The sequence below is a fragment of the Clinocottus analis genome, unplaced genomic scaffold (assembly GCF_023055335.1).
Source record: "Clinocottus analis isolate CAN_PGR_092001 unplaced genomic scaffold, fCliAna1.0.p SCAF_4, whole genome shotgun sequence".
Classification (NCBI taxonomy): Eukaryota; Metazoa; Chordata; class Actinopteri; order Perciformes; family Cottidae; genus Clinocottus; species Clinocottus analis.
The window spans coordinates 9,432,728-9,454,142 of NW_027176153.1; the positions used below are offsets into that span (position 1 = coordinate 9,432,728).

General features: G+C 43.9%; 1 protein-coding gene across 3 annotated transcripts in view; it reads left to right on the top strand.

Moving 5' to 3' along the window:
• LOC137799940 (plexin-A1-like) overlaps nt 1–21,415 on the top strand; it is a 231,357-nt gene that overhangs the window by 176,888 nt on the left and 33,054 nt on the right. For all 3 annotated transcript variants that reach the window (XM_068596847.1, XM_068596848.1, XM_068596850.1), the window contains exons 13-19: nt 2,193–2,344; nt 4,524–4,644; nt 5,015–5,151; nt 7,732–7,899; nt 15,389–15,482; nt 17,154–17,390; nt 19,972–20,115. In XM_068596847.1, the coding sequence (XP_068452948.1) occupies nt 2,193–2,344; nt 4,524–4,644; nt 5,015–5,151; nt 7,732–7,899; nt 15,389–15,482; nt 17,154–17,390; nt 19,972–20,115 (1,053 nt within the window). The remainder of the gene's footprint in view (nt 1–2,192; nt 2,345–4,523; nt 4,645–5,014; nt 5,152–7,731; nt 7,900–15,388; nt 15,483–17,153; nt 17,391–19,971; nt 20,116–21,415) is intronic.

Sequence of the window (21,415 nt, forward strand, 5' to 3'; positions counted from 1 at the left end):
TCCTTTTAAACAGATCCTCTTTCTCTGTTGCCTGTCTGTCTGTGGCTCTGCCAGTGTTTCTGTCCCACGGCTCGGTGGCGAGCTGATATTGTGTTTTTTGTGGTATCATTGCTTCAGTCTACTAAAACCCTCCGAACTCCCAATTTCCACACCCTGACATCTGTTGTCCATGTCGTACCCTAGAGCTCGATGGCTACTTGCGCTGGTCAGTGTTTACCAGCTATTGTGTTTGTGGTACCGATGGCTGAGGCTCTCCTGGCGCCTGAGCTTCCAACGTGAGTCAGCTTCCAAATAGTGGGCAGCATTATCCCGGACCAGACGGTTCTCCGTCTCCCTCGTGGTTTCTTAGTGCGGTACACTACAGTTCCGATGTTGTTTTATAGATTTTTTTTTTGGAAGGTATTAGTTTTCAAACCCCAGCTCTTCATATATTTAGACATTACTAGGATTATTATATTCATGTTCAACCCCTTCCTCCTGAACACATTCAGGCTGATATTGCCTGTTGGTCTGTGTTTGTGTATTTAAAGTAATGTCTGTACTTTGTATGATGCTGCCAAACGTATTAGGTTTTTGCTGAGAGCTTCCAAAATGTGCTGTGGCAGCCGATGACACTGTTAAAGCTAATTTAAGAAAATCGTTTGGTACTCGATCCACTACATAAAAAAAAAAGATTAAGTATTCATGTGCGGTTATTTATGTGATCATGGCAGATTAGATTATACTGATGACATACGTTTTGTTCGTAGAAATACAAAACGGTTAAAACCTCTTATGATTCAATGATGAGTGGGAGGTGATTAAATCACTCTCTTCGAAATATGTTGTGTCATTCACTGAGTTTGTTACAACTGGCTTTCAGGCATCATTTGTATATTTATATTTAAGCTTTTCAATTTTCATCACTTTCCATTTTTGTTTGTTACATTTTCCTTTATCATTCCCCATTGTCATTTTCATGCTAATCGCTCACGTTTAAACTTTAAATTTTAACATTTTCATTATGATTTCCATTCCATTTCCCCTCATTTAATATTTTTTTATTTTCACTTATAATTGTATTTTTGTGGAAGCGTTTGGCAATGCGTAGACAAAGAGTAGACAAAGGGTTGCTTGTGCAAACCTCGGACTATGTGGTTTCTTTTTTTGCGGAGCGAGTCGTTGCATATTGTTCTTCCGTTCATCCTCATTCAACCTCCAGCGGCTCCAGTGCGGCGGTACATTGGGCAACGACGTGGCTGTTGGTTGCCGAAAAGCTGACTTTCTCCGCATAAAAGTTTTGAGTTAGATTTTATGTGTCAGGCAAGACAAATATTTCATTCCCAAAACTAGTCCACACTGTAGAAATCACCATTTGTCAAGGTCTGTTGTTTGGTGCTGTCTGTGGTGTAATAATAACTCCATGCTGTCGGCACCTTAGTTTGCATTTCCACGCTGTCTGCTCAGCCGAGCACTGCAGGAGCAGGGCAACGGACAGATTACACATAATTACCTTGTGATGCTTGTTAGGGATTAGGTTTGTGTGTGTGTGTGTGTGTGTGTGTGTGTGTGTGTGTGTGTGCGTGTGTGTGTACTGCTGTGCCGTAGTCTGTGTGTGTTTGCGACAGCCACCGTCCATCAGTCACCGCATTTGTTTTGTCACACCACACCTGTCCGCGTTAGGCGCCATAATCTGGCAAGATAAATCACATTATGGTTGAGCGTTACACCGGCGATGCTCCACCGCCGAAGCCAAGCCGCCGTAATAAGTTTCAATTAAACCCCCAAGATGATGCTTTTGTTTGGTGCTGGTTTGGTTCCGTGTTTTTTTTTGTTTTTCGACCTTTTTTTTAATCTAATTTCCAGTGGTTTTCAAAGCCTAGAGGGTGATTTTTATTCATTAAAACTTAAATAAACCCAATATGGGCAATTCTGTGTGGTGTGCATGTGTGCGGCTCTGTGTGTTAAGTGTTTTTGTTATCCTCGTTATCCTGTTTGTTTGGGAGTGTCTGTGCTATGACATTTTCAGACTTTAAACTGGTGGAATGGGTCAGCATACATGTACACACGCTGTGCCCTCAATATGTATGTGTTCATGCTTGTGTGACTACAAATAGGTATTGTCTCTTTTTGCTTTTTAAATTGGGAACTAAATCTCTTTCTCCCCTTTTGCTCCTCCACCCATTCCGACCTCCGTCCTCTTGTCGGTCCAGTTGTTCCCGGAGACGGGGCCTCGCCAGGGGGGAACCAGGGTGACCATCCTGGGGGAGAACCTGGGTCTGCAGTTCAGTGACATCCAGATGGGGGTCCGGCTGGGCAAGGTACCCTGCGTGCCTATCGAGGAGGAGTACGTGAGCGCAGAGAGGTAAGCTGAGGAGCAGAGTCTCGCAAGCATTCAAGCACATGCACACCAATGCTGCATTAGCGCACTCCAATGCACACTTAAAGTTCACACTACATACTTCCTTAAATAGTGGCTATTGTGTCGAATGGAACATGGCTGTTTACTTATAAAATTCACCCAATAAACTATACTGATGGCTTTTAACCGACAACGATATCCTGGATCTTGACACATTTTACAGTGGTGCAGTGTTCACTGGAGCAACGGCAGACGCTGCTGGAATGTCCCATTCCGCTACTTCGCCAATATGGCTGCCGTCGAGGGTGGACAAGTGTCCAGCGGTCCACACTCAAACATTTTGACAGTTATGAGTACGCCATCCGGGTAATCATAGTGCACCGCGTTTTGCAGTACTTTGTCACTTAAGCACTGAAAATAGCAAGAGTAAGTAGAAAAGTACGCAAATTACGACAAAGCACAAAACTCAAACAAGGACAAAAAGACATTCACAAAATGTAAAAATGGCGCACACAGAAATTGTTTGCTTCACAAACACGCACACTATCTGAGGATACACACACGCACGCACTCAGCAGAGGCAGCAACCAGCCCCTCTCTCATCCTGGCCAATCGAGTGACAGAAAAAATGTTGACCAGATGACATGCAACTTCACCCACAGAGCCACCAACTCTCACGCTTTCGCCGTGTGACACTCGCTTTTTCATGTTTTCGCACGCTCACACGCCCCACAATCAATATCTCACGCCAAAATTTTTTTATAGATGGCGCTGAAGAGCGCCATCTATAAGCCTATTCACTGCATAGACATCCTGTTTACCCCAAACAGACAGTCGCGGGACTGTGTCCGCCGGCAGAGAGGAGCGGAGAGACGGAGGTATCGGGGCTCTCAAGTCTCGCATTGAACGTGACTGTCACTCAATGGTCTTAAATCACGCCCTCCCGACACACAGCTGTTCGCTGCGGCGCGTATTTCTCGTCGTCCCCCCACCCCCCGTCCGTCGACAAAATCTCACGCCAAGGTTTTTTTGAAAAGTTGACAGCTCTGCACTCAGCATCTAAAACGATACGTGTCATATTAGGGTATTTCTATGTGTGTGTGTGTGTTTGTGTCTGTGAATTCCATCTGTTGTTCCCCTCCATTACTCCCTACATATGCTCTATCCTTTATTTTTCTCATCCTGACATTTACTCCTCTGCAGGGTCCTACATGGCTCAGGAATTGAGTTCACGCAGATCAAGCAATCTCTCGGTAGTGCAGTTAGTCGGGAAACGATGCATATTGAGATGGAGGACATCATCTCTAGTCAAATATTACACACACGTTAATTTACACAACATCCCCGTCATCCATGCACCACTTCAAACATGCTGAGGATATTTATGTATTTTTTACGTGCAACTTTCCCTTCTTCCTTGTCACCGTCATTTTCCTGTTTTCTCTTTTCTTTCCGTCACCACTCCTGAAAGCCAGACCTTTGTGTCAGATATTGTATTGCCGTGTACAATGCGGTCATGTTACTGACCGCTCATTTCATCACACTTAGCCTTAAGCACATACTGACTGAGTGAAAACTGCACTTTCTCTTTGTAAACCTCTTGGTACTCATGGACTGAAGCAGCATTTGATAAGATGTCAGAGATCATGTCGTTGGTGTCAAAAGGGCAATTCACTTCCTCATCCCTGTAGTGCTATTTATCAGTCTCTGAGATTGTGGTGTGAGTTGCCGACTGTTGGAGACATTTGAAAAACTCCGCAGCAATGTCTCTTTCCAAGGAGCCGTGGTCCAGTTGCTCGAGACAATCCACAGACCTCGTTGTGAGAAGTTTCATGTGATACACTTATTTTCTGCCATTTTCACTACACAGAAAGAGGGGTACGGTCACTTAACGACAAGAGGCTCTTGCACGTGACGCCATGAGTCGTAAACATTTTTGGCCTCCTCTTTGGCGTGACTTCAACTGTGATCAGCAGCACGAGCCTCTCGTCCTTTAGCAGATGGGTACTTCCTTCTGCAGTTCGGTAGAAAGAAAAACTCAGTGTGACTCACAATGAAGATAGATGAATAGCACTACAGGGAACATATGTGTTTTAGATTTCGTGTACTGACCCTTTAAAAACCTTTTGGTCGACCCCTGACCCGTCTCCTTTCCGCCATCCCTTCAACTCTCCCTCCACAGGATAGTGTGCCTGCTGAATGACGCGACCAGCTACAGGGTCCAGGAAGCTCAGGTGGAGGTGTGTGTGAGGGACTGCGTCAACGACTACAGAGCCCTGTCTCCCAGGCCATTCACCTTTGTGGTAAGCATCATGCAAAGAGGCTTTGAGTTTATCTATATGGACGACGACGGCTCAAAAGAAGTCCGAAACATGTCTCCAGGGTTTGATACGAAATTGTCTTGAAGAAAATGGCCCTTAAAAGATCATTTCTATTAGTTTTTCTTTTGGTTGGTGTCGCAAAGTTGGCAAAGTTAGTAAGTCTTACCTACAAGAATAGCAAAATATTATATCGTAGACTCACCTCATTCATGTTTTTTTGTTGCAGGAATCTTAATTGTGTACCATGTGATTTGATTATTTTACACAGGGCATCTCAAAACAGCTTTCTGTCCTATTTCAATTTGATTCTTTTGCTGAAGAAATACAAATGTCCTCCTCCTCCCTGCTCCAGACTCCATACTTCAGCCGTATCCAGCCATCTCAGGGGCCAATTTCCGGGGGCACCCGGGTCACCATCGAAGGCAGCTACCTCAACGCGGGCAGCTACGTGTCTGTCAGCATAGGACCGCAACCATGCTACTTCAAAAAGTGAGGCACAATTATTTTGTGGTTTAATTTCTCGAATCTAAATGAAATTTTAATTATCCCTGTGGGGAAATTGGAAACATCCCAACAGAGGGGAATATAATTTCGATAAGAACGAGACAAAAACAGAGCACTTAAGATAGTAAAACAAATTTGTAACTGACTGAAGGTACTGTAGATAATATGGGAAATTAATGGATCAAGGAAATACGTGCATACATAAACAGGCTCTGTTTAAAAGATGTGTGTGTGCGTGTGTGTGTGCGTGTGTGTGTGTGTACTGTGAAAAGTCATAAAGATATTACATACCCATGTAAGCGTATAATCAGTATTTGTGTGTGCATGCAAGTTGCTTGCACACACTCAACATCTCTTTGTCTTCACTCGCACAGACTCTCTCTAATCTCATGCATGAAAAAAGAAATACAAAGCACCACCACAGCTGCATGCTTGTCAAATGCACAGATTAGCCTCTCCGAGCGCATCTCAATAGAAGCGACAACATGTTAGCTTTGATGTCGCAGCGCTCCTGCGCTGCAGCCTCCTGCGCTGCAGCCTCCTGCGCTGCAGCCTCCTGCGCTGCAGCCTCCTGCGCTGCAGCCTCCTGCGCTGCAGCCTCCTCGCAGTAATCCAACCCATTCCACTTCACTTAAACTGTCCGCTCAACTCAACGCCGTCTTCATTCGTCCCACCCGCAACCGCGCCACTGCATTTGTGGCGTCTCATGACGGTTGCCTGTGTTCTTTGTGAATGGGGTTGCTATGGTAACAGGCCAAGGGACGTTGGGAGAGGTGGATGGTGTAGGTTCTCTCTCCTTTTTCCCCTCTCTCACTCTTCTCCCTCCCTGTCTGACTGCCATGGCACATAGAGGCACGAAAAGCACGCACCAATATATTAAAGTGTACACACACACGCACGCACACACACACACATGTGCACGCGCACATGCACGCACGCACGCACACACACACTCTTGCGCGCGTTGCTTCTGTGAAGTCATGGCCCAGAAAAGCAGCCACCACTCAACTGTGCTAAATACATATTAGATAGTGTAGCTACTCGGGACTGCAATTGAAAATGTTATTTCGCCTATGGGACATGCACACACACTCACACACACACACACGCACACACACACTCTTGCCCTCCCCCAGTGTTTGTGACTGGTGCCGTTGATCCTTGTCGGTGCACCAATCATAGCAGTTACTAACGTCATTAAACATGACTTCACATGACTTGTTTCTACATTCTTCTCGTGCTCCCAACACTAATCGCAGCACATTTGTTTTAATCGGAAATAAATATTGTACAGGAAGGGCTATATCACACTATATATATATATATATATATATATATATATATATATATATATGCATGCATATGCATGCATGCATGCATATGCATGCATATGCATGCATGCATATATATATATATATATGCATGCATGCATATATATATATATATATATATATATATATATATATATATATATATATATATGTATATATATGTATATATATATATATATATATATATATATGCATGCATGCATGCATACCTCATTTGTAAATTATATATACATATATTATTTATCAGGAAAAATGCATGAAATTCATGGTGTAAATGCATTGGGATCCGATTACTATCAGATCATCCGGACCTTTTCCCAACGTGGAGGTTCTGGATCTAAGCCCGGTGTGAATGCAATCCTCACAGACTGAACACATTGAAAAGATCCCTGAACTCAGCCTCTTGCTGCTATTTTAAGCAAGTCCAGCAAGGAGCAGAGGAGCTTGCGTGCGCGAAAAATACCTGATGCCCAATCATGACAGTGCTCGCCTTCACCGGGGACCTGTCATATTTTGAGTCCCACGCCGAGCCTAATTCATTTGCATATTGAGATCTGATCCCAATGCAGACCGAAACTAGATAAAGGGGCATTTTTGCCTGTATTTTCCGGAGGACAGTGTAGAAATGATCCAACTGTCATTGCTGTGATCCATCAGGTCAGCAGAATGCGGCCATCTTGCAGGACTCGCTTGGACTGAAGTGTGTCAGTCACAAGCGGTATTATCTCATAAAATTTCAAAGAATGATTTTGCTTTTCCGGGCTGGACGCTGGTAATTACAAAAACATTTAGTGAGTCAATAAATATGTCAACGCCTCAGCCTGGACCTCAGTATTTAGGGAACTTCCTGGCACAAGAAAGTAATCATTGCCTCTTTATTATTATTATAATTCTCTGTTTAAAGTGATCAAACTGCGAGACAGCGTCTTCGTTGAGGGCTTCTCTCTGTTATTCTCTTGATTGATTTGTGCCTTGTTTCTTTCTCCAGGAGAAAATAATTTCACCATCTATATTCCCTCCGGCAATCTTGCATGTATTTGTATCCCGGGTTTCCTGTGAGACAGCAGGACCTCGATATCTTTCGGATATCAGTTCGCAACAGTTTCTATGCCTGTGAGGCGTCGCGTGGATATAGCATTTCGCTGAGCTGACACAGATTTTTGCTGCTGTCCATCAAATGCACATTGATTATTGGATCACCTTCATCCAACAACCTTTTTGTCTGTCCATCCAGGAGGAACGCCCGCGAGATAGTGTGCGTTACACCAGCCGGATTAGCGGCGGGCGGTGCGTCCCTCTTCGTGGACATCGATGACGCAGAGCTCCGAAACCCTGAGGTCAAGTTTAACTACACCGAAGACCCCACAGTGCTGAGGATCGAGCCTGACTGGAGCATTGCCAGGTAAGCGCTCGTGTTGTAGTTACCATTTACTTCGCTGGATTATGTATTTTTATTCTTGTATTGAGTCGATTGATGTCCACAATGGCTTCTAGGCAAGGCGGCTTGCAGTATCTTTTTCTGGCAACTTAACGTTTCACTAAATAACCGTTTTTTTGGTCGAGAGAGGCTTATTGAAAAGTTCTAGCAACAAATAGTTGTTGTTCTTGAAATATATCCAAGCAGCTTTGTCCCTGAAGGGAGCTCAATAAATGCACCAAACCGGAGGTGGATGTTCTGGAAGCATCGTGGCTTGAGGAAATCCGAGCCTGGACCTTGACTTTCTCGTGCCACTGCCTATGACGCGGCGGCATTAGGTGGACAAAATGTACGGAGGCGCTCTCGAAGCTATCCGTGCAGACTGAAATGCTGGCTGAGAGCTCTGACAGTGGATTTTGGATAGAAGGCAAACAACTGAAGGTGCCTCTGGATATTTTTCATCTGGCTTAAGCGAGACATGTTCAGTGGAGGAAATCATCAGAGATAGCTCGCCTGATCCCAAAAAGAATTGGACATTCTAACTCGTAAGATCCTACAGCTTGCTGATTGTTTGAATGTAGTCGGTGATTGAAGAGGCAGATAATGCTGATCAGATGTGTGAGACTGAAGTTCTCTGCCTGAACTAGTGCACGTCTCAGTTTGATACTCGGCACCAACTGTCATGCAGTACCGTACTGTACAACTCAAGCTGAATAAATAAAAACCCTCTTTCGCTCAGCTTTAAAGACGAGGAGGACACGCACATGCAAAGACTTTCACTTGAAAGTAAATTAACTGGCATGGAGGGCGGACGTGCACACACGCATGTTGGTTTTTATTATGCAGACTTGGGTTACTTGTGACCTGAGCCTTTAACTTGGTGGCATTTCTGCAGCCCCATTTGGCCTGGGTTTTTATTTCATAAGTTGTTTAGTTTGGGTGATTTTAATCTTGCTTGGATTACATAATGATTGTAATCGCTCTGGGGCACATATGTGTTTGATTTTCCAACCCACTACCCGGTATTTTTACAATCCTGTTGGTTTACAATCCTAACCTGTTAGTTGTCCTCTAATGTGTGTCCTGTCCATAGACCATATATAAGAAGAAGTAGTAACTGCGTGTCATCCAACCTAAGGAGTCGCCCCCTGCTGGCCATCAGAAATAATGCAAGTTTGAGGCACTTCACCATTAAAAAGAGGTCGCCGTCTGGTCCATTCTGTATTTTGGATCTTAAAGTAAATCTCTGAGAACTTGATGCCTGCTGGTGACAAAAGTCAAGAGTTTCCTGCAGAATGTTTTCCTCCATTAAACCCACCGCCTGTGATTTGGCAGTGCCTAACATCCTGCCCAGATTAATGAGTTCACAGTATTATGTTACCCACCTGTTTGAATAGGCCTATTCCATCTAACATATGTCAGGACACCTGCTGTACGCTTTTCCGTTCTGTATTCTCGCTGATACCCTGCATTTTTTTCATTCCGTATCTTCCTAATGTATATTCAAGCTATCTTGCTCTGTTTCCCCTCAGTTTACCTTCTTTCTTTGACTTCCTCCACTGTTGCTTTTTGTATGCCTTCTTCCCCATGGTGACTCATCACTAGATGGTGGCAGATAGATGCAGAGCTTGTTCGAGAAAAGAGCTTGATAAATCCAGCTTTTTTAGAACCAGCTAAGAAGCAGCTGAGGCCCAATCACGGCACACACACACCCACACTGCGAGGGTGTGTGTGCGCGTGTGTGTGTGTAAAACTGGGGTTTTACTTCAGGAAGCTCACTCAGGGGTGATGCCTCCACATAAAAGAAACGACACATGCACGCACACACCTCACTGATTCCCAGAGTCCCTGATGTTTGGCCCATGATCCCTGCTCCATCCGGCTGAGAACACCACAAAAAAACACAACACACACAGCTCACAAACAGCGACAACCCTGCGTGTGCTGCTTCCAGCCTGTGGAAGCTTTAATTTAGCCGACTCGTTTCAGTTGTTGCCCTTTGTCACAGTGTCACATGTTGGCTCCAGTAGAAATTATAACGAACCAGTGAGATGTGGTATCAAATCCGTTCATATCTGCCTCATTGTCTTCCTATGTGCCAATACCTGCATGCCTGCATAGCATTATCATAGTGCTCAGTTGATGATAGCGAGAGTGGATGAAAGACAGTGAGAAGAGGAAACAGCTTGGGAGTGTGGGGGGTAGAGTGCATTATCATTGTGGTTGGCTGATGATATTCCATTTAGGAAGAAGACTGAGCACTTCAAAAATAAATCAATGAGGAGTGCTCATTTGGGACACCGAGGAAAGATATTTGGGCAGCAGCAGAGGTTAGAGAAGCAATTTTGGACCTACATTTTCAAATCTCCTCCCAAACCGACTGGTTGAGTCCAGCAGATAGTGTTGGCCTTACCACTTCTTCAGCAAGTGAATCTACTTTATTTGTCACACATGTACACAGCACACGACACATGTTGGAATTTAGCATTTACATTTACTATTCTGGTATACTAACAGTTGTTGGGCAGCTACTACATGGTGGGGGTCTGGTGTCTTACTCAAGGGCACCTTACCACTCCAGTGCGGTTGCCTAATGATACCGATTCGAAAACTGGTTGCACCGGGTAGTCGACATATAGGTGGTGTAGTGACTACTAGCAGGGATAGTTGGTGAACGAATGTAGTTGGAGAGCTTATGACTAACATGCCAGCAAGCTGGGAACATGCTAGCACTAGTCAGTCACAGTAGTTCTCCAAATGTCTGTATTTTATCTGTAGCTACTGTGCTGTGTAGCTACTGCTTCCTGGTATTTTGTTTCCAGGTCATTCAGTAAAGAGGTATTGAAGTGGTTCAAAAAGCTCTTCATGCTAGCTAACTTGCAAACTGTTAATTACCTTGTTTCATGTAGCAAGCTTTGTTAGCCTGATTGCCAACGGGGCGTTTAGTTCACACTGTTTATTTAAAACATGTAGCGGGTGCATTATCGTTGATGATATTCCATTTAGAAAGAAGCCAGAGCACTTAAAACATAAATCAATGAGGAGCGCTCATCTGCACAAAGGAAAGATATTTTGGCAGCAGCAGAGGTTAGAGAAGCAATTTTGGACCTACATTTTAAAATCTCTAAAAGCGGCTGAACGAATAAAGCAGATAACTATTGGGTAGTCTAAATATAGGTGTGCGGCAACAAACAGGCAGCTCTCATAAAGTTCTGAATATGCGGATTTACTTAAACATAGTATTTATATTATTACAAGCATATCGGTCAAACCAGAAAGCAGTAAAAAATCTTTCACGCAATGGGTAATGGCACAATGTAGTTGGAGAGCTAACTACTGACATGCTAGCAAGCCAGGAACATGCTAGCACTAGTCAGTTATATGCAGTCTCTATAATGGGCCATTTACTGCCCCATGGTATTTTGTTTGCAATATTTTATATCATGCCTTTTAATAAAGAGTTATTGAAGTGTGTAAAATAATTACTCATGCTAGCTCGCCTGCTAATTGTTTATTATCTGCAATCCGTCAGCAAGCCTGTTAGTTTGGTCGCTTAAGGGGTCGTTTAGTTCACACTGTTTATTCAAAACATGTCCCATTTGTACTCCATTTTGGGTCCTCTGATTCTCCACCAGCATTATTAGGACGGTTACAATTTGCTAACAGTGCGAATTTGTTTTTCATTCATTTTAGCCACCACTATTTTTATTTTTTTATTCTGTTGAATGCTTAGCTAATCTTCCTCTTTTTGATGAAATTACAACTGGTGTTTTCAGCGTTACAGTATATTTGCTGGGAAGTTTAGGATATGACATGATTATGATGCAGTCAGTGGTTGGAGGATAAGAACCAAGAGAGGGTGTGAAGACGAAGAGCAGAGAGAGTTGTAAAACAGAAAGAAAGGACAGGGTTGGCCGGAGAAGAAAGAGGAAGGCAAACTGAGAGAAATACTGACAACACTGGTTGGATTTCCCCAGCTATCCCTAAGCATTCATCCTGATTGTCTTGTTGTCGGTTCCCTGAAGCATGTACCTGAGCTAAAGAGACTCACTTAGACAAAGAGAGGAGCAATGGGGACAGAGGGACTCAGCACAAATATACATCAAGCGGAGGAGGAGAAAGGAGGCAGAGGACAGGCAGCATCATACTGTAAGTGCAGTATGCCCAGTCCCATGATGCATTTGTGGCACAAACATTATTAAAAAACAGTTCATTTGAATGTGGCCTCAGCTCCATTGCTCCTTGGCTTTGTTAATCAGCCGCCTTTATCCCTCTTATAAAGAGCAGAGTGATGTAATGCTAGTGTATGAACAACCACAGTTTTCACTACATACAGCTTGTATGGGTATGGGCCTGATTAAGTGTGTGAATATATAGGAAAGATCCAGGTGTACATTCCCTTGCTTTGATACATCTAAGATATAATTTGCCTTCAAAGTTCAAATGTAAAAAAGTAATTTTGTTGTTCGAGTTCAATAATCAGTACAATTATACAACTTCTTCTTTAATTAGACTCTGCTCAACAGAATAGACTTTGTAGTAAATTAATTTATCCACATCATGGCACTCAGCCATAGTGAATTGAAGTGTCTCATTTCCAGTTGCTTAATCCAAAATTTGCCGCTTGAAAATAGTAGCGCAATAGTAGAAGTGACAAGAAGGCAGTTTCACAAAAAGTGAATTTTAATAGTAACCAATAAGTAGAAAAGTACTGCAACACCTACGTCAGCCGTCAAAATCTGCGTCAAAGACCTGATATGCCCAGTAACAGCGTCCATCACCTCTTACTCATCATGCTGTTCGCCAAAGAAATCTAAGATGAATGGCACCAAGCATATGCCAGTATTGAGGAACCTGCCAAAAGATAAAAGACAGTCTCGCTAAGAAGAATAGCCAGACTTGAATCCTTTTGTCTGCCAACAATGCCAGAGATGGTACGTCTATCTTTTTTATTTACCCCCTGTCCCTCCCCATTGTTCCCATTTGCTGTTATTGTAAGTCTTCCTGGATTAGAGTGAGAGATGATTGTCTAGCGTTAGCCAGCCAGACTCTCCATCCAAGATATTAGGAGGCTTTGTCTCTGCTTCGTATCACCATATCACTTACTCCGCCGTCTCTGCTATTACACAAAGTCCTTCTGGATAAGTGTCGGATTAATCTCTACGATGAAAAAGACACCTGTGTTTTTGCAGTAAATCAATGCTAACACATGGTAACTCACTAGAACAAATGTGGCGGGTTGAACAGGGTACTCTCTTATCTGCAAGCCAGGAACGAAAGCTCATCCATTGCCTCAATGAGTGGCATGAAGCTTTAACATAACGTATTTGTCACTGTCTGCACGTGTGACCTTTTATAAAGGCTTACAGACATGTCACCTGGATCACTTTCCTGATACTGCAAAGGGACCTAGAACTTGCCTTGAATAAGCTAAGACTCTGACTACCACAGGAAAGTCCTGCCTTCCTTTTCAGGCAGGACGTACGATGCCCCATCGTAAGCTTTGGGGTTCAGCTCCACAATACTAAAAACCAGCTATAAAAATAACATGGTAAGAGACGAAAGGCGAATCAGTCCACAGAATAGTTAACGGTCAAGGCAACAACATCGGGTCGCTCTCTACCTCGGCAGCAACCCATGCACAGAGCGCACATTGCTGAAAACATCCAAGCAACAGAGGAAGTAAATCTTAGAAACACTTGTCTTTAAGATCTCTGAGCAGCGAATTAGATGCGGTACATTCCACATCCAGCCTGCGAGATGCCTACGGAGATATCTGAACCGTGGGTGTCGGCCATAGGTGTTTGAACTTCAAACTTTACCAAGGCCCAAAATACCCATTCAGTGCCCACTGTATGCTTTCAGAAATGCTTTAGTGTGCAATGGGACTTCAGGGAGCTGCATATTGTTTATTACTTTTTTAAGATGCAATGTTTTATTTCATCCCTTTCCTTCAGACAGCAGTGTGAGAGACTACAGTATATCCCCCTTCAGGCAGTGAGAAACCTGCAGAAAAAGACACAAGATAGTTCAATTCAGTCACTTTATCGTCCCCAGATGGGAAACCTGAGTTGCAGTCAGGTGCACAAGATAACCAAACTGCAAAACAAAGAGATGGAAACAATTTGTATTTGTATATACACTATACTAACATACTGATCTCTTAAAATCATAGATTGCATGTGCAAATTAAGCGGTTTCTCCTCCTATCGTTTTGAAACCGGGTTACTATGAATCTACAGCGTGTGGAAATAGGGAATCTAACAACTCACATTTCTCAGAGGGCACACACAGTCAGGATAGCAGTGAACGCCTCCTAGCATAAAACAGAGTTGAGTACTCAGAGGTTGCAGCTGCCCCTGTAAAACAAGGTAGGCATCAAGAAAGTCAGGCATCTTTCATGAAAATGCCATAAATCCATTTTAAGTGTTGCAGTAAAACAAAAGGAAAGACTAACTCCATTTTTTTGTGTGTGTGTGTGTGTGTGTGTGTGTGTGTGTGTGTGTGTGTGTGTGTGTATGATCCAAATGTATCAGACCAACAGGGTATCCCAAACTATTTCCAAAACTCGACAAAATATTTGGCAATTTGCCAAAACCAATTAAGCTGTTTTTCAACTCAACAAGCGTTTGAAGTTTCAGCCAATGAGATAAATGATCCTCAAAGAATAGATCCAGCCAAATCAGCGTCGTTACACCAAGACCGAGCGAGTCTGCCTTCACACGGCTGCTCACCAACAAAATCAAACCTCGGCGGCTTCAGCCAAGTTCTTATGTTGTTATTTACCGAATTCAGTCCGCTGACCTTCACCGGCTCATGGCAAGCACATATTTACTGTGGACAGAGTCTTGATTAAAGCATGCAGAGTGTCTCTCAGGATCTTTCCCCTTCACTCAGTTTCTCACCGCCTCGCTCTCTTTTTGCTTTGCTCACACTGTTGCTCCCCCCCGCCGTGTCCTCATTCTCTCCTTGTTTTCTCTGTAAACTCCATTATATGGTGTTAATCCCTGAACCCCACCTGATGCCCTGAGCTCTCCACTATATACTTGGAGTTAAACTTTTTCTTTTAAAAAAAATCATGAAACTTTGTATTACACACATGGAGTGTTGACTTTTGGAGTGTTAACTTATTTTGCAAATGCAAAATAAGTTTTGGGTGAAATGGGTAAAGTTTTTCTCTGAACATAATAAGGAAATCTGGCAAAGGATGTACATGGCAAGTAGCAAAATAGTGTCTTGATACTGACGGCCCAGTGAACTGTTCACTAAAAAACATTGCCTGTTCAACATAATCCGGGCGGCTGTTGTGCCTGAGCCCGCCACCCAATACACCCTTTGTTAGCTCATACGGTATGCAGCCGAGCTAACAAAGATGCACATCAGCAGTACTGTCCATTCTACAGATACATTTTCGGCTGCTACCAATTTTACCGATATGCTTGTCCTTCTCCCGCCTCTCTTCGCCCCCTCTCAGCGGAGGGACTCTGCTGACGGTGAGCGGGACCAACCTCGCAACCATCCGAGAACCGAAGATCAGGGCCAAGTATGGCCAGGCGGAATCCTTTCATGTAAGTATTGATGCAAATGACACACACACACACACACACACACACACACACACAGACTAAACAACAAAGTTATGTTCAGCAGCAGCACAGGCAGCAACACACACACACTGTCAAACCTGCAAATTCACAAACACACCCTGGTCGTATACGCAGGATGCATTATTCATCTTTTCTCATACAGTACATACATTACCTGACCAATATATGCAGACATATCGCTCTGCATACACAAGAATGCTATAGCCGCAGTGCCTGTGAAGGCGGCAGACAGTTTGTGTCTGTGTGTCGCTCACGTCTGCACTCTCTGCAGCAACTGCTTCAGACATCTAACGCTACCTCGGGCCACACGGCTTTTCAAATGTCACCGCACCGCGTGAGTGTTTGTGTCACGAAAAGAAAACACATGAGAGACGTGTGAGAGAGAGAGAGAGAGAGAGAGAGAGAGAGAGAGAGAGAGAGAGAGAGAGAGAGAGAGAGAGAGAGAGAGAGAGAGAGAGAGAGAGAGAGAGGGGCGAGTGTTGAAGGGAATGATGATGATGAGAGGGCGGAAAAAATAAAACATCCATGCAAAACCCGAGGTCCCACTTCGGAAAGTTGAAGAGTGTCATCGGTTCTATAGATTCACAAAGCACTTCGCTGACTGTCACTTGTGAGTTGAAGCCTGTCAGTTGTCAAGGTTAAGAACTGAACTTCAAACAACAGCGGGACAATTCAACACGCAGATAAAGCCGTCGCTTATCGAGGCAAACAGCCGACGTGATGCGTCCCACGCAGCCCTGACTCAAAGTGCCGCTTCGCACTCAAAGGACCAACGTTGGTGTTTTTTGGTTTTTCTGTTGCCGCCCATTTATTACAAAACAAGAATACTGACATGTTTTCAAAGTGTACAGGGGTCATATAAATATGTCTGGTCCCTCCGGCGAGCCTTTCTTATTCATTTCATGACTGTGTGATACTTGCTTTTTGTCAAAGTGGCATCATTATTGTGTTGCAATGCAGTTGAATGCTTTGCTTGATTGGAAAGCAAAAGGGAATCAAGTTACTCACAAGCTTACATTCTGTAGGCAAAAACAACTACGTAAAATATGTTTAATGCTAAATGGTAATCGTGCACAGACACAAATAAAAAGTCCTGTAAATTGTTGCAAACATGGCCATGTCTTCATGTAAATATATATATATATATATATATATATATATATATATATATATATATATATATATATATATATATATATATATATATATATATATTCTCCAAAGTACTGGTGTAAAACAGTCTCAGCTACAAGCAGAGGCACAGAGCACATTGCCCATTAATAGCAGTTGATCATAAATTTGCAACCAATTTACATTTTCAATAGGTATAACAGCATCACAGTTTAACAGAGCATTGACTTAAATAAAGGCTGGGTTATTACACCCAACAGATCTGTTTTAAAAACACAATTATAGCCTGCAGGAGGTAGTGCTCAAAAAGCGGCTGTGGTGTTTTATGCAACGCATTCTCTTGTAAATTAGAAAAAAATCTTGATTATAACGAAAAGAAATCCGTCGCAATTTGTGTTCTCATTCAGTTTTTCATACAAAGGCGACTCAAGGGATTGTCTTTTTTGACTCACCCATAGATTTGACAACATCAACAGAAACATATTGTTCTCTCTCTTTCAGAACTGCACGGTGTACAACAACTCGGTCATGGTGTGCATGGCTCCGTCCGTGGCCGACTCGGAGCTGGGGTTCTCCGAGGCCGGCACGGGCCCGGACGAGATCGGGTTCTACATGGACAACGTGAACGCTCTGGTGGTGGTCAACGAGACCTTCAGCTACTATCCCGACCCCGTGTTCGAACCGCTCAGTCCCTCGGGGATACTAGAGCTCAAACCAACGTCGCCGCTCATTCTCAAGGTCAGAGAGGCACAAACAAGTGTTTGTTTTTGCTGTTTAATTGCTTGCTTGTGAAACAAAAAGTAAATCACTTTCTATCAACACCTCTCTGGAGCTGAAAGCTTATCCACTTATATGAAATTACTGTTTAATAATTACCAATTTTCTTTCAGTATATTCAGGGGGAGTCAGTTTCTTGGGTTGCCCACAACTCATCTGTAATGTCCTGTGTTTTGTTTTTACTATATTGATGTGATACTGTCAGTCTTTACAACATTCCAACAACAACAACAACAACAGAGCGTGTGCACACATTTTTAATATTTTATTCAAACCCAGGTTTTCAGGTAGAGGTGGTAGATGTTTTTCTCCCAAGGTCTTATATTTGCGGTACAAGAGTCTCAAATATATTGAACTTATCTTGTGTTAATAACAGCAAAGCATACATAAACCGACACGCACACACAAACACGCGCTCGCTCGCATTTTGATCCTCACACGAAGGAAGAACATCTCAAATGTGTTGACTCTTGATAGGGAGGTGCAGGGATCTCACAAATATATCATTGAAAAGCAAACGTCCACACACCTTCCCAAGGCCGATTTCTTTCCTTCAGTAACGAACAGAAACTTCTCAGACTGACGTCCTCCCCCGCAACCTGGAGCCCTCCTAAAGAACTTTAAAATTTGTGTAATTAATTTCCAGTTATCTGTTGTCTCTCGTGCCCCCCCGCCCCCACACACCTTCTATATGTGGTCATAAAGTTCTCGAGGAGGAACGTATACATGTGCTCTCACTGAGACAATATCCGGGTCGTCGTCTGCAACTGGGTGAAAAGGCCGTGTCTTAACCGCTGACAGTGTGTGAAACACATTGACCTCTTCGTGTTTCACGGGGCTACACTGTGCACAGGAAAGAGACAGCATTACGTTCCTTTTCCCTCAGATCAGTGTCACATCGACGTGCCGCATTGGCATTGAACTCCAGCGCGCAGTGCCTTTTTTTTTTAAAAAAAAAGGAAAAAAAATGTTATCGCCTGCTAGAATTCGCCTTGACTATCTCTCATGTTATCACGGGGGGAGGGTGTGTGTGTGTGTGTGTGTGTTTCTGCGCGTTCATATGCGCGAAGCGATTGAAAGCAGCATAACCGTTGTAATTTATTCCTTAAATGATAATTTATTAGCAAAGAGCCTCTCAGTAATTGCCAAATCTCCTGCTTGGCTTGTTGGTGGAACTGCCTACCCATTGGAAGCGCTGATGAGATGGACTAAAATGCAATTTGGCGGGGCGAGGGTGGGGGGTGGGGGCACTGAGGTGGAGGGAGGGGGGGTGCGCTTCTCTGAGATGCATGCGCTGAGCTCGACACGCAATTAATTTCTCATCTCAAGTGTCGGGTGTGTTTCTCTCGAGGTGTGTTAGCGCAATAGAGGGAGAGAGAGAGGAGGGGTGGGGGGGGGGGAGAAAAACATTTATCTGGTCTTGGTGTTTGGTAAGTGCCTTCCTGTGTGTGTTTGTGTGTTTTTGAGAGCATGTCCTCCGCATGATACTACTTGCCTGTAGTGTGTCTGTGTGTGCGTGTGTGTGTGTGTGTGTGTGTGTGTGTGTGTGTGTGTGTGGTGAAGGAGGGGGGGGGGGGGCAACAGCTCCGTGTGTGGCTTCAACTTGAATGCTTGTGTGTGTGTGTGAGATGGAATGGGATGCATGTTTACAGGGTTGCAGAGCGGGGCCGGGTGGCGGCCTGCAGAGACGATGGGATTGGAAAACGGAGTCTGTCTCTGCGTCCCACTGCTAAGCCAGCGGGAGACGCGGCAGCTATCTCCTCTCGCTCTCTCTCTCTATCTCGCCCGCTCCGCCAGCTCTGTTCGCCGCTCAGTCCCATTTTCTCTCTCCCTCCGCAGCGCGTTCCCTTTCATCGTTTTCTAACCTCTCCTGTAATCTCCTCTCTCCGCTCTCTCCACCCCTCCCCGCGTCTGCATCTCCAGATGTTTCCCTGTCTGTCTTGTTTTCTTTGTATTCTTCTTTCCCCTGTTGCTTTTTTTTTCCTCGCCGTTGCTCGAGTTCCATCTTCTTTTCCTCGCCACTAAGTGCCTCCCCTCCATCACGGACGTAGTGTGTGTCCAATTGGAGCGGACTTGATATTGAAATGAAAAATAGGGACAGAAATTGACAAATGTTCAAATTTACACACCTCGGGGGGGTTCAGCCTGTACGCGTGGAACTCAGTTTAGTGGACTGAAGACAAAATGTGTGCCTCCCATCCGCCTCTGTAGCATATACACAATATGCATTTTGTGCTCTATGTCTTCCTGTCGTACATTTCTTCGGTTTTCTTCAATTTTGGCTCCAGATTTATCACAAGTGCTTTGAACTGGAATACAAAACAGGAATGTCGGATCCTAAAGCACCATAACTCACTCCTTAAGCAACAATCAGATGCAAGCATTGGTCCTCTAAACAAGTAACATGTGTGTCTATCCAAAGCCTGATATTCCTCTGTACCGTAGGGCTCCATTGTTTTGCATCGTTTGCATGAAAACACATGCGTAAATGAGCCGAGTGCCACCTTCCTCAACACGTTTCTCTCCCTCTGTCTGTGTTTAGGGCCGTAACCTGATCCCAGCGGCTCCCGGTAACAGTCGCCTCAACTACACGGTGCTGATTGGCGAGACTCCCTGCGTCCTCACCCTGTCTGAGAGCCAGCTGCTGTGTGAATGGCCCAACCTCACCGGACAACACAAAGTCACGGTCAGATCATGTCTCTTCTTTTAGCTTTAATCTTTCCTAGTCATTAAATAAGTGGGTCAGGATTCAGTTAGCCCGATTTCCGTCAAAAAGGACCAAAAAAAGACCACCTGTTCTACTCGACCTATCTACACTGACCCATATTCTCTCAAATGACAACCGAAGCCCGTCACGCCCCTCTAACCTTGTTGCTTAGTTGTGTGAATAACCTCCCGACAAATCCAGACTTAATCAACATGTTGATCCTCATCGGCCTCGTCCTCCAGTCGGCGCGCTCCCGAAAATAAGTCGGTGGAAGTTTTCCAGGAGGCAGTGTCTCCAGTCGCATGTATTTGAGCGTACGTTCTCAATGCGAAGCACAGATCTGTAGACTTTGCATCAAACGGGGCCGCCTCTGATTTTCTTTTTTGATTAGCTTCACTTTACTTTGATGGCGTAGATCTTTGAAAGTCCACGCAATATAACCCCCCCCCCCCCCCCCCCCGCCCCCGTTAAATCGACAGGCCAACAAATCCACCGTACTCAACTCCAGAGGAATCATATTGTTGATTGCTCTTTCTATGACATGACGGTTAACAGCTGGAGATGCTCTCAACAGTTTCCCAGAACACAAATCCAAAGACATTCAGGTTGTGATGAATTGGTGATCAGTCTATTGACCGGCCGCTTGAAAGGCCTCAGCACTATGATTTAAGCACTTCAACATGATGCCGTCGACAATAGATTCAATAGTCTGTGTGCGCCAGGGATTGTGGCCATTGTCTATTTTTTTATTTTTGAAACGCCTTTATAAGACACCTGCAGCAGAAAACACATTTATTTTTCCATCTCAGAGAGCACCACCAAGCTTCTTCTACATCTTTAAATTGCCCTCTAGCATCCCGCTTTTTCCTACAGGAGCTGACTCAGGAGTGTTGATAGCTGCACACTGTTAAAGGCAAATATAGCACCTACATCATATAGATACTAGTGCTGTCAAGCCATTAAAATATGTAATCACGACTTATGCATTTAACTTTCGATTAATCACAATTTCGAGAGAGAAAGAGACTTTCAATCTGTTTTATTATTGTTATTATTTTTGTTTGTATTTTTGTTATCTGTATGATTTGTATATTACTATGTTTTTCTGATGTGTTTTAATTGTTTTTGCAATATTGTTGTTGCAACATTCTAATTGAATTTACAGAGAGAGAGAGAGAGAGAGAGAGAGAGAGAGAGATGAACATAGCAGTCAGGCTTCGTAGGTCCTGTCGTTGGATGTGATGTGTATTATATCAGCTAGATCCTCGTCCTCAACAAC